Source organism: Octodon degus, unplaced genomic scaffold, assembly GCF_000260255.1.
Source record: "Octodon degus isolate 3935 unplaced genomic scaffold, OctDeg1.0 scaffold00003, whole genome shotgun sequence".
NCBI classification, from domain to species: domain Eukaryota; kingdom Metazoa; phylum Chordata; class Mammalia; order Rodentia; family Octodontidae; genus Octodon; species Octodon degus.
The window spans coordinates 12153454-12177717 of record NW_004524579.1 but is presented as its reverse complement, the minus strand read 5'-3'; the positions used below and the strand labels follow the sequence as shown (position 1 = coordinate 12177717).

Below are 24264 nucleotides of genomic sequence, written 5' to 3'. Positions count from 1 at the left end.
TCAGCAGCTTAAGAGCCTGCCTAACAAGGACAAGATATAAATTTATATAAAAAATTATTTTTAAAATTTATAAAAAAAAACAAAGAGAAAGAAAAAACAGAAGGAGAGACAGAACACAATGTGAATGGCAGAAGGGGGCTCCATGGGAAAAATATGCCAAAGATGATATGAATATCTGAGAGCAGCCTTTTGGAACTCAGGTTCAAAATGTGAGGTGCATTAGATGTCATAAATGGGGTCATGTCAACACAGATCAGGAGAGTCCCTTGTCTGGTCTTTCTGGAATCAATGCAAGTTCCCACTGACGGCTCAGGGCCATCGATGCACCCCTTGGAGATAACAGCGGAGACAAGAAACAGTGGGTTTGCACTGAGACGCAATGTGCTGGGGAGAAACTTGACCGCAAATGATCCGTCATGGGAGTGTGTTGCAAGTGAGGGTGAAGAAGATCCAGAAGATGAACTCTTGGGGGCCTGCCCCTTAGCTTACTTCTTTAAGTGGCTGTTTCAACAAAGCAGGCTCAGGTTGCTGTGGTTCAATCTCCAGAACTCACGCCAGCCAAACCTGCCCTGAAGGCATTCTGAGTCAGGCAAAAAAAAAAAAAAAAAAAAAAAGTTGAATTCTTAATGTCACTAACAAACAAACAAAACAGAAACTTCTCAGGAAATTGGACAGACTTGGGGGAAAAAAAAGAAATAAGAAAAAGAAAAGAGACAGAAAAAATAAAAAGTTACACAAAACCAAAAGTAAACACAAAAAACATAAGCACAAATCGTCTTCCTCATCTTCCTCATCTTCCTCCTCTTCCTCTTCCTCCTCTTCAGAAACTTCAGAAAGCAGCAATCAGAGTAAGAGTGACAGCAGAGCAAAGACAATAGAAAAAGAAGAAGAAAAAAAAAAAAAACCCAAGTATTTAGGAAGTAACAACAGAGATTCTGAAGAAAAGTCTAAGAAGAGAAACTTTATGAGGAACCCTCAAGCCTTCACCGTAACAAGCAAACAGCTGGGGAAATGCCTCAGTTTGTGCAAGGCAAGAGTTTGGGGAGAACAGCAGCCCACACAACAGGCTGGGTTCTGAGCAGAATTCCAGGAGCCTCTGTGGGAGCCTGGAGAGCGGAGGATCCACAGGGAAGGAGGGGAGCCAGGGCAGGGAGAGGAGCAGCAGCCTACTAGTGGGGCAGCAGGGAGAGAACCAGAGTCCCACTGGCTACCAGCACAGGCAGATAAGGACCTGGCCCCAGTGCAGTCCCAGCAAAGAGCAGAACAGAAGACAAGATGGGACACGGGGGAGCCATGGTGCAGACAGAGACAGAGGTCATGAGGAGCACTGAAGGGACTGGGAGAACAAGGCCTGAGCGAGGAGAGACTAGAGCCCCCTTGTGAGGTTACCTGTGGATAAAAATCTCTCCACTTTCTTACTGACACCTATAGTGAGGGTGGAGGTATGCGCTGCTGTCCTTCTAATAAAAGCACTATTTTAACATCCCATCTCTGTAAACTATTCTTTCAGGTAACTGTCAGTAACTGTTTCTTGTGCCCTGTGCTAGGTTTTTAAAAGTCCCATGTAATGACTTCTTAGTTTTTTGTTCTAAGAATGACAGCACATTGAATGGTTATAATGTAATCTTTCCCTTTTGTCAGTTCAAATTTGTTACTACTTTTAAGAGTTGAGTTTGCTTGAATCAGCAAAGTGTAATGGTTGAAATTCACTAGTGTGAATGAAGCTGGACTTTTATCAAGAAAAAATAAAATAGCCCTGGGTGAACAAATGGACAAAACACATTGTTTGTTGCATTCATACTTTGAAATACAGCTCGACAACCAAGAACGACTACCATTAACATGTGGAACTTGAAGGGATCTTTAAGGCACCATGCGAAGTGAAAGAAGCCAATCTCTAAAGGTCACCTACTACAGGATTCTCCTATATAGCATACTCAAAAAGATAAAACTACAGTGACAGAGGGCTGGGGATATTGTTCAGTGGCACAGTGTCTGCCTGGCAAGTACAAGGTTATGAGTTTGATTCCCAATACAAAAAAAAAACCTACAGTGATAGAGAAAGGATCTCTGGTTAGTAGTTTTAAGGGCAGGGCAGGCTACACTGGGCTACCACAAAGGAGTCTGGGTAGGGGTTGTACCTTGACTCTGGTTGTATCTTGACACAGATACGTATGTGTGTTAAAATTCACATAGGAGAAGAAAAGGCCAAGAATAGCCCAATCACTTAGAAGACAGAGATGTCAAGACTTATTTTGTAACTACAGTGATAGTGGCCTATTGGTTTAAGGAAAAACAAACAACCAAAATAGAAAAGTTACAGTCAAGAAATAAAATCACAAACATGAAAATATAGTATGTCACTTAATCTACAAGTTAGGAGAAAGTTGGAATAAGTCTGCTAATGGTAGGTAAGGAGAAGGCAGAGAAGGAAGACCCAAGAAGAGTACAGAGAATTGCAGCCATATTTATAATATTTTATTATTATTTCTTTTAAAAAGGACAGCTGGGTGTGATTATGCATGACTGTAATCCCAGCACTCTGGGAGGCTGAGATAGGAGGATCTCAAATTCAGCCCAGCCTGAGCAACTTAGCAAGACCTACTCTCAAAAAATAAAAAGAGCTGGAGATATACCTCAGTGATGACAACCTGGGTTATCAATCTCTAGTACCAAGATAAATACATATATAGGCACATGCCTACATAAATAAGAACACAGGAGAAGGAGGAGGCTCTGAAGGCATGATACAAATGTTAAGGTTTATTGGAACTGGGTGTTACAATTACATATCATTCTCTGACCTATGAGTCTGACACTGTAAGGTACTAGCCACATAAAGCTATCAAAATTGTTTAAAATTAAGTACAATTTAAAATTCAGTTCAAGTGCCCATTAACCACAGGTGACCAGTGGCCACCAAGCTGGGCAGGGTAGATGCCAGACATGTCATCACAGAAAGTTCTAGTGCACAGAGCTGGTCTATACTTTTTCATGTGTTAAAACCACCAGGGAGAATCAGTACACAGTACACACTATGAGTGAAGGGATAAAGGCAGGGGTTATGACTTGCATCTACAGTCTCTCTCCAGAGCTTTGTGCAGTAGGGGTGGCAGGGCTTTTTGGAGGTGGCGGCCCTAGGAAGTGTGAACCTGGGATTAGGGATGTGTGAGAACTAGATGGGTTTAGCTAGTTCTCGGTGTGGATAACGAAGGCCTCACTGCGGGTGTGAGTGGCACCAGTATAAGGTTAGGGGCTGGAGTGAGGAAGGCAGGCTGGCTGCCACCGCTTTCTGCGTCCTGCCTGACTTGCTGTGGACTGGTGCTCTTCTGCGATGTACGTCTCCCAGGCCACCCTGCCCTGAAGCCAGCCGACGGTGGTGGACTGACACCTACCAACTGCGAGCTAAATAAGCCTTTCTTTCTTTAACTTTGGAGGTGGGATGTTTTTGTCTCAGCAATGAGAAATGTAACAAAGATGGAAGTTGTGGCTAGGGAGATAGCTCAGCAGCTTAAGAGCCTGCCTAACAAGGACAAGGTCCTGAGTTCAATCCCTGTAACAACACACACACACACACACACACACACACACACACACACACACACACAGGAGGTAAGTGCAAAAGAAATCGGACACTCCAAGATTAAACCTCTTTGCTTTCTAATTGGACTGTCAAATTGTTACCTCCTCTCAGAAATTTCCCAAATCAAAGGGGAAACAACCTTTTTGCTGTCTGTCCTACATTTGCACTTTAGAATATCTTTCATATGAGCTGGAAAGATAGCTCACTGGCATAAGCACCTGCCTGGCAAGAGCAAGATCCTGGGTTTGATCCCCAGTACCAAAAAAAAATTTTAAAGCATATCTTTAATATTTGGTAGCAGAAAGGCACAAAGAGATTCATTTACTTCTACTTTTTAATCTTTTACTCATTTATTTAGTTGGTACAGGGTCTTGCTACACAGCTCAGACTCATAATGATCATCCTGTCTCAGCCTCCCCAGCGCTGGGATTATAGATGTGAGCCACCACCTCTGGTTTCAGTGGCTGGCACAGTGTGCCCTGAGTTCTTGAGCTGGCACAGCATGTGGTATCAGGGATCGAACCCAGGTCTTTGTACTAACCGGGCAGGAGCTTAGACTGCTGAGCTTTCTCCACAGCCCTGGATTCATTTACTTTTATCTGAGTATGAAAGCACTCTCCACAGCTACCCTAGAAAATGAAGTGTTTTCACACCTTTGGCTTTGATGACCATAATCCTCTGCTGCAGGTTGATGAAGGGCTGGATGAGACAGAGCCTTGGCTCCTGCTTCTGACTCAAGCAAATACCGTTGTGGTTCACAACCATCCAGCTCCGGTCATACAGCAGACCTTGGCTCCCTATGGGCCACGTGGTCACCTAAACAAAAGGTAGGTGCATTGAGGTAAGGGCTCTTCAAAGATGCTCTTCACACTGCCACACAGGGGTGCACAAACACGGTGGACTTCATGAGCCCAGCGCATACTCTTGAAGGAAGAAAGGGAGGAAGAAGAGAAAGCAAAGCAAAGAGAGCAATGCAGAGGGGACAATGGTGTCCCCTCCAGACCCATGGTGTTTGGCCTCCAGACCCATACCTCCACCCTGTCCACCTCAGCCTGTGTTCTGGGTTGGTAAGCCAAGTTCATGCATGACATCCCAAGAGTACAAGAGCGCACTCCATCCCACCATCTCCAGAACCCTTCTCCAGAAGCACCCAGGGCTCCGGCTTCCCATACACCCTTCTGCTACTGTGGGAGCATGTATAGGCACGCCCTGACATGACAGGCACGGTTCTTGCACAAACTGGGGCTATGCTGGGGTGCTAAGCTGATCCACTTTAAGTATGTAAGTTTTCCTGAATTCCTCATATTTCTATGAAATTAAAACACAATTCCACTCAGTACCCAGATCTTGCTTTTTCACACCACTGTCTGATAAAAAGAATGGGGACTCCATGGAGAAGTGGTTGATTCCACAGCTGGATCAGGATAACTGGGAAAAATGAGATGTCAGGACTTATTCCATAGCTCTGGTATTACCAGCCTATTGGTTCAAGGAAAACTATGCCCTCGGTGAGCTCAGGCTCCTCCTCTGTCACCTGCCGTGCCATCTGTGTGTCTGTGTTACAAAACACACACCAGCTGTGAAGGCAGAGTCCTTACCTGCCTCTGCTCAGGAGTGGGGATGAAGCTCCTGGGGTAGGTCTCAGCCTGGAGGCTCCTAGGGGACCACCCTGAAATGCAGGCCCACACATAGCCCAGCCTCGGTATATCTGATGAAAAGCCGAGGTTCAGGAGTCTGGGACTTGGGTCACACATAAAGATTATAGAAAGTCAGCCTCAAGGTGGCCACGGCAGGGAAGACAGCCTTTTGGAGATGAGGGCTAGCCGCCAGCCGAGGCCTCCGGGTACGAGGATCACTTGGCCACCTGTTGCAGACACAGTGCACATTGTCCTGCAGGTTGCAGGATCCCCCGCAGATACAGAATCCTGTAATAGTGTAGTATGTGCCCATAACCTATGTACATCCACCTTCCCATCTCTAGATTATGTATACTACATAAGGCACTATAAATGCTATATAAATAGTTACACTCTCCCATTTAGAGATCAGTGACAAAAGGAAAAAGTATGTATTTGTTCAGCATAGGTGCATTTTTAAAAATATTTTCGATCTCTGGCTGGTCGGATCAGTGGATGCAGAACTTGTGTACACAGGGCTATACTTTGGTTCCACAGGGAGAACTGAGCAGAGCAAATCACATACAACCAAAGGCCCAAAGACAAGCAGATCCAGGTTCAAATCCTTGCCCAGTTGTTTATTAGCAGGTGACCTGGGCAAAGTGCTTAACCTCAACCTGCCTAGGCTGTCTTCCCTACCTAGGTCGTTCCAACCTTATGCGATTGCTTTAAATCTCAAATAAAGGAAGCAAAGCAAATGCTTCTCCAAGGGGCCAGCATCTACATTCAGGGAAAATCATAGCTCTGGTGATCAACAGGTCCTGTGAGCAGAGACCCATTCAAATGCCAGCCTACATTTCATTGCCAATAGGGAAGGCAAAATGAGAAATGTTTTTTTACCCACACCAGTGCTCTCACTATACGATTTTGAGTTTTACATGCTTTTCTCACTGTCCATATCCTTCAATTCATTTGGGGGGGGGGGGAACCACTTTACAGAGAAACCAAAGAGAAGCAGGTTTTGTGCAAAAAGAAGCCCTACCTCAAAGGCAGCACAGGATTTGATGGGGTAGAGATAAAGGTTGGTGACAACGTGCGGCACAAGGTCCCCAGGCAGGATGCCTGCAGCTCTCTCTGCTGGAGTCTGCTCAGCACTGACCACCTCGCTCACAGCAGGGCACAAAGCCTGGGTGCTCACAGTGGAGCTGGAGCTGTTCCAAAACCCAGAAACCATGCAGGCGCCTTCCTGAGGTGAGACACAGTCTCTCCTGGTGACTGTGGGTGTGTCCTGCACCTTCTCTGCTGCTGGAGCTCCAGCCTCCTCAGTGCTGGCCCGAGGGACAGGCTGGCCACACGGTGAGTGCAGGCGAGTGGCTATGATGAACCTGAGAAATGCCTGGGCGTCCTCAAATGTAGACATGTACCCAAAGGAAATCCTCACGGAGCCCGTGGGCTGCCCATCTATGAGGTCAACATTGTCTCCACAGACGTGACCAGCCTGGAATAAAAAGGAGACCAGTCAGCCAGGGGGACTCATGCCTCATGACTGGAAATAGTTTTGTAAAATAAACTTTGCTAATTTTTAAGTTAACCCAGGAGATCAGTCCTACAGCACGAGTATGAGCTGTGTGGCTGAGACACAGCTCAGCTCTGAACACTCAGGGCCACTGCCCAGATCTCACTCTGCCCAGCTATGAATTGAAGCTGGCACCAGTCTCATGAGGCTACCAGAGAGCTAAAGAGAAATGCTTCACAGAGAACCTTCACCCGGAGCTGCCACACTACTGGCCCATGGGGGCTCAGGGGATGAGCCAAAGTTTCAGAACTGCTGGGAGGTCAGCTTCACAGTCTACCAGGGCTGAGGCAAGAGAAAGGCCCGCTGGCCACCCAGGACTCTTAGCCTCTCTCAAGACTGAAGGGAGGGGAGCCTGCCTCCCTGAGCACGGCCCCTGGGGTGGCCTGTCTGAGGCCACTGTGAAGGCCTGTGTCAGCCTGAGTGTCCCTACAGGGAGGGAAAGGAAAGGCAAGAGGACATCAGTGTCCAGGCCCTGCTGCCTGTCAGTTAGGATGACCACTAGGCTGTTGGGACACCTTCCCATTGAGTCCAGGCCAGTCACTCAGAGACCATCAGATTCCACACAAGCAAAACACATCAGGAATGGCATCTTTATGTTCTGAGCCTCTGCCTCCCTCCCTCTGCCCCACTCTTTTCCTCTCCCCCATTTTCTTCTTCTTCCTCTCTCCCTCCCTTCATCCCTCCCTCAGTTCCTCCATCTCTTCCTTCCTCCCTCCCTCCCTCTATATTACTCTTTCTTTTTAAAACAAAATCCAGTTCATGAGTAGTTAGGGATACAATGCCTACAGTATTCAGCAGCAACCAATAGAAACTCAAATTAGAAATTATTCCAAAATAAAGTAGGGCAGTTTGCCACTCAAAGTATTCTTACAAACTGGTTCAAAACAAGTTGTACTCAAGACTAAAAAGTTTCAGTTTTGGGGATAGACAGGAAGGGTGGGGATTCTTGGAGACAGAATACTTGAAACTAGAAGAATCCACTGCGCCCCACCCCAAAAAGAAAGGAAACTGGACTACTTAAGAATGTGCACTGGCATACCCCTTGTTAACAGCCTTTACATTTTTTTTTCCCTGAAGGTAAAAAATGAACCAAAAAGTACTGCCATAAAAACAGTATCTTAATGCCAAGAGTGGTGGTGTGCATCCCTATAATTCCAGCACTCAGGAGGCAGAAGCAGGAGGACCGAAGTGAGTTCAAGGCCAGCCGGGGCTATACAGTAAGTTCAAGACCATCCTGGGTTACATAGTGAGACCCTGTCTCAAAAAAAAAAACAAAAAAAACAGAAAAGAAATAATATCTTGGGCCGGGGAGATGGCTCAATAGAATAAGCACTTCCCTGGCAAGCTCAAGGCCCTGAGTTCAATCCCAGTTCTGAAAAAAAAAAAACAAAAAAAAAAACCTTAATATATTTTCTGTTGTTTTGTTTTCTTTTGTTTTAGTACCAGGAATCAAGCTCAGGGCGTTGCACTTGCCAGGCAAGCACTGTACCACTGAGCGACAAGCTTTCTGTTATTGATGACCCACTTTTTTCTTTGTATAGTCACAGAAAGGTCCCAACCAGCAAGCCCCATCAACCAGCCCCCAGCAGACAGGTGGCCAGCCACAGTGTAGCCCCATGACTCTCAACGCGTAGGCCACAGGGCCCTGTACTGACCTCAAGATGCCTCTTGACCATCTCGTTGCTGATGCCCAGATGCCTCTGGCAGGCCCCCGTGTTGCAGAAGCAGCCGGTTCGCAGGTGGATGTTGTACAGGCTGGCCATCTTGTCCACCTGTGGATCAAATATGATAGTTACAGACATCCGGGCTTACCCTGGTAGCTGGGAGAGTTTCAGATCAGTGTTTGGACCTCTGTTGCCTCACAGTACAATGATAATCTGAGCTTGGAAATTTGTCCTAAGATATATGCTCTGTCGTGGGTTTACTGAACATCTTATAAAATTTTATTGGAAATTAAAGGTATCCAACTGAACTATAGAAGAATGCTTTAGAAAAGTGAAAATATGCAATTCAGGCTGGGCCTAGGATATAGCTTAGTAGCACAGTGCCTACCTGGAAAGCACAAGGTCCTGAGTTTGATTCTGCATACCAAAAATAAAGATCAGGATAAATTCTAAGATCCCACATGTTTTCAGTGAGGGTCACAAAAATAACTCAGTGAGGCTACACACTCCTTTTATGGAAGGCTGGGATCCGTGTCTCTGCTCTTGAGTCTGGGCTGGTCTGTGTCTTGTGTGTAGCCAAGAGCACTGCAAAAGTCACATTGTGGCTTCTAGGGCTGGGTCAGAAGAGGTGATGCCCCATTGGCGTTGCTTCCTGGCTCACTTGCTCTTGGAGTCCTGAGTTACTAGGTAGGCCACCAACTTGTACCCTGAGGCTGCCACGGTGGAGGAAGCCACACTATTGGAGGGGCCACGCCCAGACACCACAGTAGGCAGGCCTCAGCTTTGAGCCTCTCAGGCTTTGGAATCAGACACTACTCAGCTTGTGTGTTGGGGTAGAATATGCACTGGGGCAAAGAGTGCCTGGTTAAATAGCCTTAAGGGTCCCTGGTAGGTATGGCTGGGGAAGAAGTCTCAAAGAGCAGCACTGGCTGCACAGAGTTTAATCTCAGAGCCAGCCCAGGAAAGGTGCTGTTCCAGGCAGCACCACCTGGCTCACAGCCTGGCCCACAGGGTCACTACTGACACTGTGTGATACTCATTTCCTGTTCCTAATTTCTCTGACTTTTGGTTCCCTCAGAACTGCCCCTCCGTGTGGCAGTTCCCAAGCTTCTTTCGTGACCCTGGAGGCTCTGGAGGGTTGTTCACATTGACCTAAGCCCACCCGCTGCAGTGTTCCTCCACTCCTCAGCTGTAGGTCAAGGACTTCCCACCCTCGGGGCCATGGAACCCAGAGCAGATCCTCACCTCAGTCCAGGCAGCTCAGGCTGAACTCAGGGAGGGGAGTCCCCTAACTGCATCTGGGGAAACAAATATATTGTGCCCACACAGCTATGCCTTCGAACTCTCAGATGTGGCATGGCCAGAGGCAGCCACAAGGAGCGTGGTATCACCTGTAGACCACCAGCCACCACGCTGGACTGGGCTGTCAGCTGGCCAAGGGCACTTCCCACAGAGCCTTGAAGACCCTGGCTGTCTTCACTGTGGCCGACTCTCTGGTCTATCAGAAAAGAGAAAAAAAAATCCCTAGCTAAACTGAAGCATCTTGGAGAAGCAACTCTTCCTTCACCCTTGGCTAACAACCTGGTGGCATAGAAACCTGTCAGTGGAATCCAAGTGGTCCCTAGCCCCAGGTGACGGAACCTGGCAGTACCACTGGTCAAGTCTATCTGCAGAGTTAGGTCTCCACTCACAGGCCAGCTCTTTTTTGGACCCCAGTTCAGTTCCCAACAGAAAGGACAGGAGTCCCCCGACCCTCCTTCACCCACAAGCTCACTGCCCCAGTTACCACTGCTGCACAGCAGCCAGCTAGACTTGGAAGAACAAGAGCACTGCAGTATGTTCCTGGCTGCCGTGGGCCGGGAATTCAGGCTGCACACAGGAGAGGCAGTTTGTCTCTGTTCCCTCATATCCTGAGTTCCACTCAGGAAGATTCAAATGCTAAGAGCATCTTAAGTCCCCTCTTTGAGACTTCTTCCCCAGCCATACCTGCCAGGGACCCTCACGGCTATTTAACCAGGCATTCTTTGCCCCAGTGCATATTCTACCCCAACACACAAGCTGAGTAGTGTCTGATTCCAAAGCCTGAGAGTCTCAAAGCTGAGGCCTGCCTACTGTGGTGTCTGGGCGTGGCCCCTCCAATAGTGTGGCTTCCTCCACCGTGGCAGCCTCAGGGTACAAGTTGGTGGCCTACCTAGTAACTCAGGACTCCAAGAGCAAGTGAGCCAGGAAGCAACGCCAACGGGGCATCACCTCTTCTGACCCAGCCCTAGAAGCCACAGTGTGACCTTTGCAGCACTCTTAGCTACACACAAGACACAGACCAGCCCAGACTTAAGAGCAGAGACACGGATCCCAGCCTTCCATAAAAGAAATTATAAGGTCACCTTGCAAAGGATAAGGGTGGAAGGCACCGCTGCAGCCATGCTCAGCTCCCTGATGAGTCGGGGTCCTCGGGCCCTCAGCCCTGGGGAGCCGCACCCTGGCCTAGCCTTACTCCCTGCTTGTTAGCGCCAGTAGACTCATCAGCCTGGATTGTGTACCCTGCTGATTCATTACTCCTCTCTAATGGCTGTGCCTCAACATCCTCTAGATATGCTCTAGATACTTCATCCCTTCATCTAGTTATGGTGCTGACCTAAAGAGGAACACACACGGCCACTGAACTACAGCTTTGTTCCTAGCCAGGAAATGAAGCTGGTTACCATGACAGCTGAATCCTGAGAAGAACAAGGAATCAGCCCAGCCACAACACACAGGAGCTCCTAGCCAGGAACCTTGGTTTATTGAGCACTTACTTTACCCCAGGGTCCTGTACCAAGGAATATAAACATCATATCTCATTTAACCATCATAATATCATAAGCTAAGCCAGGTATACAGTTATTCTCATTTCACAGGTCTTGGAGATTTTACGTTAACTCACCCAAAATTACTGAGCTAGCAATTGGCAGTCAGAATCTGAACCCACATCTTAGCCATCATCTACGAGGACTCAGAATATGGGAGAGAATAAAATTAAAAGGCCCAGATATCACAAACAAAACTCTAAAGTCTGCATGTAAAAGGTTAAATTCTATTACTCATCCCTGAAAAGGAGACAACTGGACCCAACTATGACCCCACTGAATCTCTCTGAAGTCCACCAACATTCCTGTGGGATTTCTACACCATGGAGTTCGCTTGGGCCAGGAAAACTTGACTGGGCTTTGCTGAAGCAGCTTACTGACCATGTGCCACCACGACCTCACAACCGTGGTCAGCGTCCTCCTCTGATACCCAGAAGGGGAAACAGCCCAGGAAATGGGCACCCCTGTGACTACTCCTCAGTCCTGGACCGCAAGCCCTCTGGTTCTGGTGACTCCTCCCTTTTGGGGTTTCTCCCCAGGCACACCTGCCACAAGACACTCTGTCACCTGTTGCTCTTTCCCACTTCCTTGTACCGCAAGAATGAAGCCTATTTTACTAATCAGCTAGAGCAGCATATTTGAGCAGGCACTCCTTTTCCCTGCTGCGGATTCTATCCAAACACACACCTAGACACAAACCCCGCTTAACATACTTCAAAGTGGCACTGTGGTCAGGATAAAGCTGAGGGAGGCCCTGGGGGATGGAGAGCCTCCACTGCCAACTCTGAGAGGCCACCTGGAGCTGCTGGACGTCTCCCCCAAGCGCTAGTGGAGACCAGCACTGCCTCCTCTTGGGAGAACAGCTCCCAAGTTTGTTCTTTATAAAGTGTAGGGCTATTTAGGAGAATGGAGGAAGGGACAATCCCTTGGGAAATGGATATCTATGTTTTTATCTTTGACACTGGGTCTCCCTGCATGGCCCAGGGTGGCCCTAAACTCTTGGGCACAAGTGATTTTCGTGCCTCAGTCTCTTGAATAACTAGAACTACCAGAATGTCCAGCTCAGAAATGGACTTCATTTGGGAAATTCAAAGTTTAGGAAAGGCATTTGCGGTCCAGGGATGCAGCTAGAGGCACAGCACCTGCCTGGCAACAGCAAGGTCCCGAGTTTGATTCCTGGCAGCAAAAGAAAAAAAAATACAAACAAAGCTATGTGGAGAGTGTGGCTTTCAGCAGAAGACGAGCACCAAACTCCAAACTCAGGTCCAACTCAAGCCCTTCCCCAAACCTGCAAACCACAGATCCCCCCCCCCTTTTTTTCATGGAAAACTATAGGCAGCACGTACATATGCAGAAACCATGGCTGACCAGCCCACCGGGTCTTTGAACTAATCATGAACTGAGGCAGAAGTAAGGGCTTTTGTGGACCATTTCTGCTTCTCTTAGAAAAGGTGCTCTGCCAACAAATGATGCTACAACATGGTGAGGCGCCACTGGGGTGCTAAACTGTCTGTGACCAAATGACTTCAGCCGTGGTCCTGTCCACACTGCTTTTCTGTCTTCTCTTGCTGGAGAGCTGTCACCTCTTCCACTGGTAACAGAAGAATCAGCCTTTCTCTTCCCATTTAAAATTTCCTATTCTGCCTGAGTAAAAAGAACTTGAGAAATACACAGCCCGGCTCACTAGAACTGTGTGATTGGGAATTAAAGACTGGGAGTGAGCGCCGGGCTGCCCAGCACTGTCTGCACTTTCTCCCACCTGCTTCCTAGGCAAGGAGGCCTCAAAGCACATTTCAAGGCCCAGCAAGCCTCCCAAGTTCCAGAAAAGAGCAATTCTGTTGCATCCACGTCAGTGAAATGAAAAGCAAACGCACCTCAGAATAACCAATGACGTTCCCGCTGTCATCCAGCACATTAAAGTTGATGATCGGACCCTGAACATCAGGGCTGCTGAACTCAGAGTCACTGTAAATCTGCACCACAGGGGCTCCGTTCGGGTAGCAGAGAGAGGACAGGGCGGTGTGCGTGTACCGAGCCAGCAGGAAGGTGTGCTGCGAAATATTCTCCATGCCACCTTAACACCAAGCAGAAAAAGTCAGGAACGTCCAGCAAAGTCACTCACTTGTTTTTAAGAAAATGCAATCGTGATGACTTTATTTTTTTAATTTTTTATAATTCTTTTTTAACATTTATTTATTTATTTATTTATTTATTTATTTATTTATTTGATATAGGATCTCACGTCTCACTACCTGATGCTGGGATTACAGGTATGTGCCCCCATGCCTGATGGTTGGCTCGGTGCCAGCACTGCATGCAACACCATGATCAACCTCATGTCCCTGCACTTGCCAGGCAGGCACTTAGACCACTGAGCTATCTCCCCAGACCCTTCCCTGCCTGAGAAGGCACTCAACTCCTTGCTCTTTGAGGGCACAGTGGACTTGTCACCAGCTCCTCCGCGTGGCTCTACAGGGATCCAGCACACAGAGAACTAAGTATAAAGCCCTGGGATTACCATTCCCAGTCTAGATAGTACCCGCTGCACACCCACAACTGCTTAGCTTCTGATTCAGAATCCCTGCTATCCATTATGTATTCTTATATCTGACAAGTGAACCCCAAGATGCCCTCCTTGTTTCCTTGCTCTGAGGAGTTGTTTTGAAGATAACTCTTTTCAATTTTTATTTCTTCTTTTGAGTTCTTACACTAGGGAGACTATACAATATTTACACATGTGGGTCTGGTTTATTTCACTTATGAGTATATCTTCAAGCAGCATCCACTTATATATGAAGGCTTCGAGTTATCATTCTTTATAGCTGAGTAATACTCCACTGTATAAAAACATCACATCTTTTTCATCCATTCCTCAGGTGATGGGTATTTTGGTTGCTTCCAAGGTTTGACTATCACAAATTGTGGTGCTGTAAACATAGGTTCACATATATCACTATGATATGACGTTTTCAGTTCTTTTGGGAAAATTCCCAGTAGGGGGATAGCTGGATTGAATGAGATTTCCAGTCAGATTTAACCGCACTCAATGTCTAGCTACTACAGGTATGTGCCGCTCACTTCCTGTACAAACATCATCTCCTTCATCAGCACCACACCCCTACCAGCACTCCCTGGAGGACACAGCTTGTGAAAGCTAATTCCATGTGGGTGAGACATTCCACTGACCTGTGAGGCGCTCCAGGGCATCAAATCCATGCTTTAATGCTATCACGTCAAGGTATGAGATGGTGCCGTCTTCAAACCTGCAGTGTGGGGGATCAGGAAAGCTCAGGCTGTGGCCAAGTGTGCTCCCTGTGTGGCGGGTAATGACTGCTCAGGTCGGGAGGGGGATGGTCTTTCAGTAGGCACCTTCTGCCTCCTGTGAACACTGCTTCCTCCCTCAGAAGGCTGCCTGCTGCATCTGACCCTGAGCAGCTCTGCAGCTTTCCAGAACAACTTTAAACTTCCAAAGGTGTGGGGCTGGTGAGATGGCTCAGTGGTCTAAAGCACCTACTTAGAGCAAGCTTGGCAGAGTACAGGGACTGCAGTTCAATCCCCCAGCACCACATGCCAGCCAGCCCCGCCCCCTGGTGGGCTGAGCTGGCCACGCACACACATACATAAATAAATAAAATTTTTTTAAAAAAAATTAAAAAAAAAAAAAAAACTTCCAAAGGTGAATGGCAGGGTAATAAAAAGCCCTAAGAGAGTTACCACTTTCTTCTACTTAGATAAAACTAGAAACGCTTTGCTAAGGAGGCCAACTGCTGGTCAGGGACTAGAACCGAGCGAGCCAGGAGACCAAGGCAGGAGACAGAGGGAAGCAGAGGAGCATGAGACTCCAAGGGCAGGAGGCTCCACACAGAGGAGACAGGATGTGAGGTGTCTTCACCTTCAGGGAGACCACTGGGGAAGGACAGACCTCAGGGGTGGGGGCGGGAGTCTGCAATCACCCCAGGTGGACTAGTGACCAGCAGCTGCCTTAGGCCAGTGAGAGCTTTCACTGGAAACACTGCACATGTCCCCAGCAGCTCAGCTGCAGGCCTCCAGCTACCCCTGGCTACACCGAGTCATGGCCCCATGTGCAGAAAGCTGAGGCTGCACTGTGCAAACTAAGCCCCCCCTCCTCTTGGCTCCAGGCCTTCTCTGGCACCAGCAAACCAGCGTGGTGGCCCCTCCTACGGCATCAGCAGAATCCCGGGACAGTGACCATTTCTCCTGCCACACGTATGTGAAGTGATAGGTGCTCTGGAGAATTGGGGGTGCTGCCATGGGGTTCAGGCTTGTTCCAAAGAGACTCATCAGTAGCAATTGCTGCCACTCCTTGTGAGTGCTGTGGGCCAAGCCCAGTGCCTTTGCACCTTCGTTCACAGCTCTTATCTGCAGTTCCAGTCCCCCACCACTACAGAGCACATTACACACAGGGCAGAGATCACTAAGCTGCCCGTGACACGCTCCAACCAACCTCTGCCTCCCAGACCTGAGTCCCAGTGCCAACCTGTCCCTGTCAGCAATGATCAGCTCCCCTTAGACACCCCTCCACAGTCCTGGAGGTGACACAGGCCAAGCTGCCTTGGTGAACTACACCAGCCAACCCCATGGCAAGGTTACCTTTCAGCCACTGACGGCCTCGGGATGTAGAAGTCTTCTCCTGCAAGGTAGGCAGCGGCAGTCCCTCCTCCAAAGTAGCTTTTCCTCAGTAGGGGAGCCACACGATTGTTGATCAGCAGAGCGCCCAAGCCAGTGGGGAACCCGAAGATCTTATAGAAGGAGATGGGGACAAAGTCTGCCTGGTGAGCGGAGAGGTCCAAAGGCGAAGTGCTCACATAGGAGGCTGCATCCAGTAGCACGAACCATTTCCCAGGCACGTTCACGGGGCGCAGCCGCCCGGACTTGACCTCCTCTATCCAGGAGAGGGGATATCTGTTTCCTGAAAAGTTACTTTGAGCCGGGTAACAGAAGAGGTGTGGAAGCTGGCAGTCAGGGTCAGAGGTCACAGCGCCCCTTTCCTCTGCTAACCACATGTCCTCTGGGCTGACTGGGGTGGAGGTGACGTTCATGGCCTTGGCGATCTTCCTCATGCCTACTACGGAGGTGTGGTTGTCGGTGAGGTAACAGAACTGACTCTCGCTGTTCTCTGAGCCTCGGGACACCCACGGAAAGGCCTCTGACACCAGTTTGAGGGCCGCTGTGCTTCCGGATGTGAAAACCAAGCTATAGTCCTCGGGTGTGGTGTGAAAGTGCGCCAGAACCCTGGAAGAAGCAGAGTGTCAGGCAGTGCCAGGCTCGCAGCGCTGGCTGGAGGTCGCTTCTACTATGTAGAACGTATCCACCCTAAGAGCTAGAAAAATTCCAGATAGATTTTGCCGCAGTTGTGAAGTTAGGACAGAGGCAGAGGATCTCCCTGGAGACTAGTCCACTTCCAACGGGACACACAGACATAGACAATGACCCTGATAATTGTCGCATACACCTTCTCCTTGGTGTGTTTCCTCCCCAGTTCTATCACAAGTTTTAAGTCGTCACCCTGCATTATGCCCCTTTGGATCTTGGCAACCCTGTCACCCAACTATTATTTTCAAATCTGAAATAAGTTGAAGTCACATTATTCAGGTATCTTTAGGAACCATCTAGAAATTAATTACCAGAAACCAATTAATACATGTTTGAAAATATAACAAGTTATTAAAACTAGTTTAAAAAGGTGGTGATGGGGTTTCAGCTGTAGTGGTTCACCTGAAATCCTCGCTATGAAGAGGCTGAGGAAGGAAGAACACAAACTTAAGACCAGCCTAGGCAACCTTGTCTCAAAAATAAATAAATAGGAGCAGGGGGCCGGGGAGATGGCTCAGTAGAATAAGCGCTTTCTAGGCAAGTGCAAGATCCTGAGTTCAATCCTTGGCACCGCAAAAAAAAAAAAAAGGACCAGTGATATAGCTCAGTGGCATAAGCACCTGCCTGGCAAGCGCAAGGTCCTTAGTTTGATTCCCAGTGCCAAATAAACAAACAAACAAACAAAAAAGGGGATATAAGTAGGCAGTGCTTTTTTGTTTCTGAAAACAAGACCTTGTGATTTTGTTATCCCTTCCCAGCTACTTTAAACAACTGTGTGAGTACAGAGCCACCTACCTGGGCATCTCACCTACTCTATTTGGTACTTCATCTCACCTTAAGTGAGGTATCTCATCATGCATGCATTGCTTTAGAGCTGAATGGGACTGTCCTGAACACTGCTCTGAATCTTTGTGGGCTGCAGGCAGATGCTTAGAAGAAAGTCAGTCCACATAGGTGGCCAGCGCAGGCAGGCATCCCTGTCACTCACCTGTAACGCACCTGCTCCACGGTGTCATGGGTGAGCTTGCTCGTGATGTTCTGGCTGTGAGGGTTACCTGGAAGGTTACAGAGACAAAGCTTTAGAGTCACTAGTATATTGTCTCCTTTCAAAATTCTCTCCCTCCCTCAGTTTCTCAAAAAGCTAAAGATAGGGCTGGTGAGATGGCTCAGTGGTCTAAAGCACCTACTTGGAACAAGCTAAGCTATGCAAAGCACAGGGACCATGGTTCAATCCTTAGCACCACATGCCAGCCAGCCCCGCCCCCTGGTGGGCTGAGCTGGCCACACACACACACACACACAAAATAAATAAATAAATGTTTAAAAAAATTTTAAAAAAAAAGCTAAAGATAAAACTACCATGTGACACAGCAATTCCACCCCTAGGTATCCACCCAAGAGGAATAAAAACATATATCCATCCGAAAACTTACACACAATGTTCATGGTAGCTCTATTTATAAAGCCAAATTCTAGAAGCAATATACATACTCATTAACTGGGGAACAGATAGACAGAATACAGCATATCCATACAACAGACAAATCTGGTAATAAAAAAGGAACAACTCCTGGCTATGCCATGAATGAACTGCAAAAACATGCTAAGCAACAGATTTTTAAAGGCCACATGTTGTTCTGTGATTCCATTTATATGAAATGTCCAGTAAGGCAACTACACTGTACAGAGATACTAAAATAGGTGGGTTAGGGCTATGGTGACAGTGGGGACTAGCTGCAAATGGGCATGAGGGATCTCTGGGAGGACGAAAGTGCTCCCACTGATTTATGCAAATGATTGGACCACTTGGTAAAAGTGCTGACAACATGGAATTGTGTATTTGAAGTAGGTAGATGTTAAGATATGTAAGATATAACCCAATAAAGCTGCTGGAAGGGGGGCTCCTTTCACTTACTAAATAAGATGGGACCCAGGAAAAGCGGTTTGGAGCTAAAAGTCAGCTCAGAGGCAACCGGGCCAAGAGGCTTTTCTGTCAGTTTCCCTACAGGTGGCCTGAAGCTCTGTCCATTAACTCCAGAGAATCAAGGACACAACCTCGGGGACAGAGCCATGAATGCCACTTGCATAGTTCCCTTCAGCTGCGCCACCATTCCCTCAATTGCTGCCCTTGCTGTCCCTGTAGAAATGCGCCAACTTCTTCTAACAAATGTGTGACTGGGAACAGACCCCTCAGCTTCCCACTCTAGAAACAAAAGGCTGCCAACCTCCTTGGTGACTTCCATCATCCCTACACACACACACACACACACACACACACACACACACACACACGCACTCCTAATGTGCCCTTGTGCATCCCAAAGAACTCTGCTGACCCTTCAAACCCACTTCTCAGACATGAGCATAGCCCTCTAGCAAGGCCCAGCCCAGCATTTCTCAGGCACAGGGGCACAAGTGCACGTTGGCTCACACTTGGCTTTTTTCATTTTAGTGTTTTTTCCCCATAGTACCTTGAAGGCTCACACTGGATCTCTGGCCAAGTAAGTTACTAGCAATTCCCACTCCACATCAGCCAGTGACTATGGACTTGCTGCATTCCCTCGCTGCCTTTCCTTCCCTCGGGCTTTCACCCTCTATCCAGGGCCAACTGAAACCTCAGGCAGCCATCTCTCAGGCTTTACCAAGGCTGTGGCTCTTATCCAAGTTATAGAAGGTCAATTGCAGATTTCTCTGCAAATCAAAAAGTCAAGATAAATTCCTAGTTGGCAGCTTCCCTGACAGTTTTCCCAGATTATTTCTTAATTATTAGTACATGTTTGCAGTACAAAATGGTTGTGCTACTGTGCAGGGTTGGTGCATGTATATAACACATCATAATTCTTTTCTTTCCTTTTTCTTCCCTACCACTCCTGTGTCTCCTCACTCTTTCCTTCCTTGGACCCTCTTCCCATTCATAAAAGCTTTATTTTCATTTTTTTCCTCCAATTCTTTTTTTCCATCTCCTTTTCTTCCTTCCTCTCCCCTCCACCTCTTGCTCCTTTATCTACCTGAAAAAGATTTCCCTACTTCCTACATACCTATCATTTAGCTCTAGCTACAGACATAGATATATTCATTTTCTCATATGAGGGAAACCACATGATATTTGAGCTTGTGTGACTAAGTAAGTGAAATACACTTAACATTATGGTCTCAGGGCGCATCCATTTACCTACGAATGCCTCAACTTGATCTTTCTTCACATAGCAGCAGCACTGTTTTGAGTGTGAATACCATGCCTCTCTGGCTGGACCAATCAGCTCTTTCCAAGATCCAGCTATTATGAATTGTGCAGCTCTATGCATGAGTGCACACGCATCCCTGCAATGTGGTGACTTTAAGTTTTTAATTTTTCCCCAGATATAAAGTTCTACTGGCTATCCAGAGCAGAGGCTCAAACACCTTAGTGTAGTGTAACAGGGCTAAGATGACTGGAGGCAGCTGGGCTGGGGAGGAGTAAGGGTCTGGGTTCTGCAGCCAAACTGCCTGGTAAATGGGCCCCCTGCTCCTTCAACTCAAGTACTTTCTGGCTGCAAGATCTTGGGTTAACTGCCATAACAGATACTGGTATTGTTACATTCCTTGGGTCATTGTGAGGTTAAACAAGGATAATTCAGAAAGCACTGGAGACAGTAACATAACACATACAGTGAGTCGCTGGTGAATGGTACCGATCACTGTGATCACTGCCAAATATGACAGCTGCTATTATTTCAAATTTCCTTTCCAAGGTCACCCCCTGAACAGTTGTGCTGCTGCTGGATGCCCCAAGCCACAGCCTTTGGTCTAAAATACTGGGCGGGCTCTTCAGAGCATTTACAATGCCCTGCACAGGCCTGTGTCTGCCCTGCACAGGCCCGCCTCCCCCCTGCACAGGCCCGCCTCCCCCCTGCACAGGCCCACCTCCCCTCTGCACAGGCCTGCCTCCCCCCTGCACAGGCCTGCCTCCCCCCTGCACAGGCCTGCCTCTCCCCTGCACAGGCCTGCCTCACCCCTGCACAGGTCTGTCTCCCCCTGCACAGGTCTGCCTCCCGCTTGCACAGGCCCACCTCTCCCTGCCTCTACATGGACACCTCACCCACACTCCTCTCTCTGTAGACCACTGCTGCTTCCTAAAACCCCTACTAGATCTGGCTTGTGTTATGATCACTGCCCATGTACCTTGTACTCTCATTTACCTAGTGAATCCGGACTTCTCTTGTCCTGGTGAATCTGGCTCATCCTCTGGCATCTACTTCACTCTCAGTAAAGCTTTCCCTGACACATACATCGCCAACCCACTGACACTACAGATACAAACTCCTATGGCAGCACATACGTTGGGGTCATAGACCTTCATGCAGGCGGTGATTACATTTATTTGGTAATTGCTTAAGATCTGTCTTCTGGGACTAGTCTCTACTCTCCAAGAAGAAACGGATTGTGTTTATTTTGTTCCCCTTATATTACTGTGCCCCTTAAACCATAGTGTCTCAGTAAACATTTATGAGCTAAATGAATGAATGGATGATGCTCCTCCAGCAGCTCCACCCTCTCCACTGTGCAGAGTCACCCGCAACACCACACACAGCACTTTCAGACTTCTGTGCCCTTCCTGACATGGGCCCATTCTTCTGGGAGTAACTTGTGTAACCCCGAGCTGGACCCTTCCCTCCTGGCCGTGTGTGGATGATACACAATGGCCGGGCACTTGCCTGGCTCCCCATCTGACATGAGGTTTACGTAGCTTTGTGTGCTCAGTGTGGTCTCCTCCTATCCGTGCAACAGCATTGGACACAGACTGAGCAGCAGATGCACAGTCGCCGGCTAAAGCCAGCTTGAGTATGGTATTTTTTCTTACCATAAACATTTTCCATGAGATCCTTAGTAAAGTTTGTGAGTTGGCTTTGTGGGAACAAGGTGGCTCCAGCATGATCAAGGTAGACCGTTCCTGGAGGGAAAAATACCAAAAAAAAATAAAGCTACAGGCTGTTTTGCACAAGTCTCCCAGACGTTTTCCTAAATCTGGTCGTGTGAACCCACCAGGGCCCATTCAGCACTACACTGGCCACTGGTCCTCCCGAGCCGCTCATGTGCTGCTTCTTATCCACATCCGAACACGAACAGCGGAGGACTGCACTTCCTCTTGGTGAGCCACAAAGCCCTAAAGGAGCCTTCCTGATGAAGCAGTTCCCTTAAGATCCTGGAACTGCATCCCACACAGGGGAGGCGGATTTGCAATACACAGGGTTGCAACTAGCTCACATCACGACTCCCGTCCCGCTCTGGAGGTTCTCAGCTATTCCCTGAGGGGGAGTCCCATTTTCCCACACTGCTCCACAACCCTCAAGCCTAGAACAGCTAGCTGTCAGAGCTTTAGAGAAAGGAGTTCTTCCAGCCTCTCTTCTGCAGTCACGAATGCAAATTTACATGAGCAGGAGATACTGTGGTTTTCCAGACTGGCAGAGATTAAAGGTTGGGTGCCTTAAGTGTTTTTGGGGGGAGTTAGGGGGCCATAAGCTGCTGGCACATGGTTGGCAGGAGAGAGAATCCATACTGCCTCTTTGTGGAAAAGCCACTTGGTAACATCAGTCACATTTTACAGTGAAGGTACTTCTTGACCTACTAACCTCTCTTCTAGATGTTTATCTTATGAATACCCATCCTTATGTGAAATGACTTGTACTGTACATAAAGATATTCAATGCAATGGGGGCCTGCCCCTTAGCTCAGTTCTTTAAGTGGCTGCTTCAACAAAGCAGTCAGGCTCAGGTTGCTGGGGTTCCATCCCCACGACTCAAGCCAGCCAAACCTGCCCTGAAGGCATTCAGAGAAAAAAAAAAGATATTCAATGCAATATTGTAATAGGAAAAGTTAAAAATAAATGTCTGAGTTGGGCATGCTAGTAATCCCAGCACTCAGGAGGCTGAGGCAAGAAGATCCCTGTGAGCTCAAGGCCAGCCTGGGCTACATATGTGAGTTTAAGGCCAGCCTGCACTACATAGCAATACCCTGTCTCAAAAAAAAAAAAAAAAAAAAAAAAAAAAAAAAAAAAGGAAAGAAATTACTATCAATATATATTTAAAATAAAGAATTATTACACATTCATCTAGGACTTAATACTACTAACATGGAATAAGCCCTGAAATATTGTTTCAAGTACATACAAAGTCAAAAGATCCATTTATTCTTTCATTCACTTAAGTATTTTGTTGTGTAAGATGAATTTTTATAAAAGTTTTATTGGTGCATAACCTACATACCATGAAACTCTTTTTCTTAAAGTACACCATTCATTGGCTTTTAGTTTATTTATAATGTTGTTCAACTATCGCCACCATCCTATTTGATTATTTTATTTTTGAACTATTGGGGATAAAACTCAGGGTCTTTGTACTGAGCTACATCCTCAACCCCTACTCCTATAAAACAAATTTAGTTTTTGAGAAATTGCCAAGTTGCGTAGGCTGGGCTTACCGAGACGTCCTCTAAACACTTCACAGGTTCATAGGCAAGAGTTTTGGAAGGTGACTGGATTATGGGGCTTGTAACTTAACTTGCTGTTAAGTGATAAGATTTAGCCAGAAGATGCAGCTCACTGAGGGCCTGGCCTGAAGGGTTCCTCTCCCTCCCATGCTCCTTCCCTTCACTCCCTCTTCCCAGTCACTGAGCCGTGAGGCACTTTTCCTCTGCCCTGGCCCTGCAGTTTGTAAGCCCTCCTTGGAGCCAGCTGACTGTGAACTGAAACATGAGCCAAAACCAACCTCTCTTTAACTTTCAGATGTCTGGTATTATGTCTCACAACCAGAAAAATTAGTAATGTAGATTTGAGCACCAACAGCAGAATCGTTGCTACACCACCATCTGACCATGCTGTTCAAAAGCCTTTCACAGTAGTTTGTGGAAAGAGTTTAGAAAGGTTTGGAGGGACTGGCTGGAAATGCAGTCCTAAAATGCTCTCAGCCCATTTTAATGGGAGATTCTGGTTGAAGCTCAGAAGACTAGAAGGCTGATAAAAAGGCAGAGACAAGACTCAGGAGGTTTCATTTGGAACGAGAACCCCATTGGCACTTGAATTTGAGCCCATGTATGTTACACTCTGGCAGAAAATTTGCCTTCATTTTGCTCATGTCTTAAGACTTTGTGGGAGATTAAGGGTGGTGGATTAATTAATCTGGCAGAGTAAATTCCAAGGCAGCCCAATATGCAGGCTAGTGAACAGCCCAATATTCATGAGTACTGCTGAGGTGTTTTGCTAGCTGTACATCAAGAATCTAGAGCAAATAGGGGCTGGGAGATGGCTCAGTGGAATAAGCGCTTCTCTGGCAAGCGCAAGAGCCTGAGTTCAATCCCCGGTTTCACCAAAAAAAATTTAAAAAAAAAAAAAAAATAGAAGAGGGAGAAGAATCTACAGCAAATAACACAACTGGTTAATTTTTAAAGTTTTCAGGGGCTGGTGAGATGGCTCAGTGGGGGGCTGGTGAGATGGCTCAGTGTTCTAAAGCACCTACTTAGAACAAGCTTGGCAAAGCACCTGGACCGTGGTTCAATCCTCCAGCACCACATGCCAGCCAGCCCAACCCTCTGGTGGGCTGAACTGACCCCCCACACACACAAATAAATAAATAAAATTTAAAAATAAATAAATAAATAAAAATTTAAAAAA

At 47.4% G+C, this 24264-nt stretch overlaps 1 protein-coding gene and 1 pseudogene across 3 annotated transcripts in view; one reads left to right on the top strand and one right to left on the bottom strand.

Annotated features, from left to right (window-relative positions):
• LOC105741990 overlaps positions 1-1331 on the top strand; it is a 1710-nt pseudogene extending 379 nt beyond the window's left edge.
• The window catches only part of Mocos (molybdenum cofactor sulfurase), a 55873-nt gene that overhangs the window by 26948 nt on the left and 4661 nt on the right, over positions 1-24264 (bottom strand). For all 3 annotated transcript variants that reach the window (XM_023714390.1, XM_023714394.1, XM_004623711.3), the window contains exons 2-9: positions 21460-21549; positions 17608-17674; positions 15897-16538; positions 14472-14548; positions 13160-13359; positions 8431-8547; positions 6242-6697; positions 4237-4399 (exon numbers count right to left, since the gene is read on the bottom strand). In XM_023714390.1, the coding sequence (XP_023570158.1) occupies positions 4237-4399; positions 6242-6697; positions 8431-8547; positions 13160-13359; positions 14472-14548; positions 15897-16538; positions 17608-17674; positions 21460-21549 (1812 nt within the window). The remainder of the gene's footprint in view (positions 1-4236; positions 4400-6241; positions 6698-8430; positions 8548-13159; positions 13360-14471; positions 14549-15896; positions 16539-17607; positions 17675-21459; positions 21550-24264) is intronic.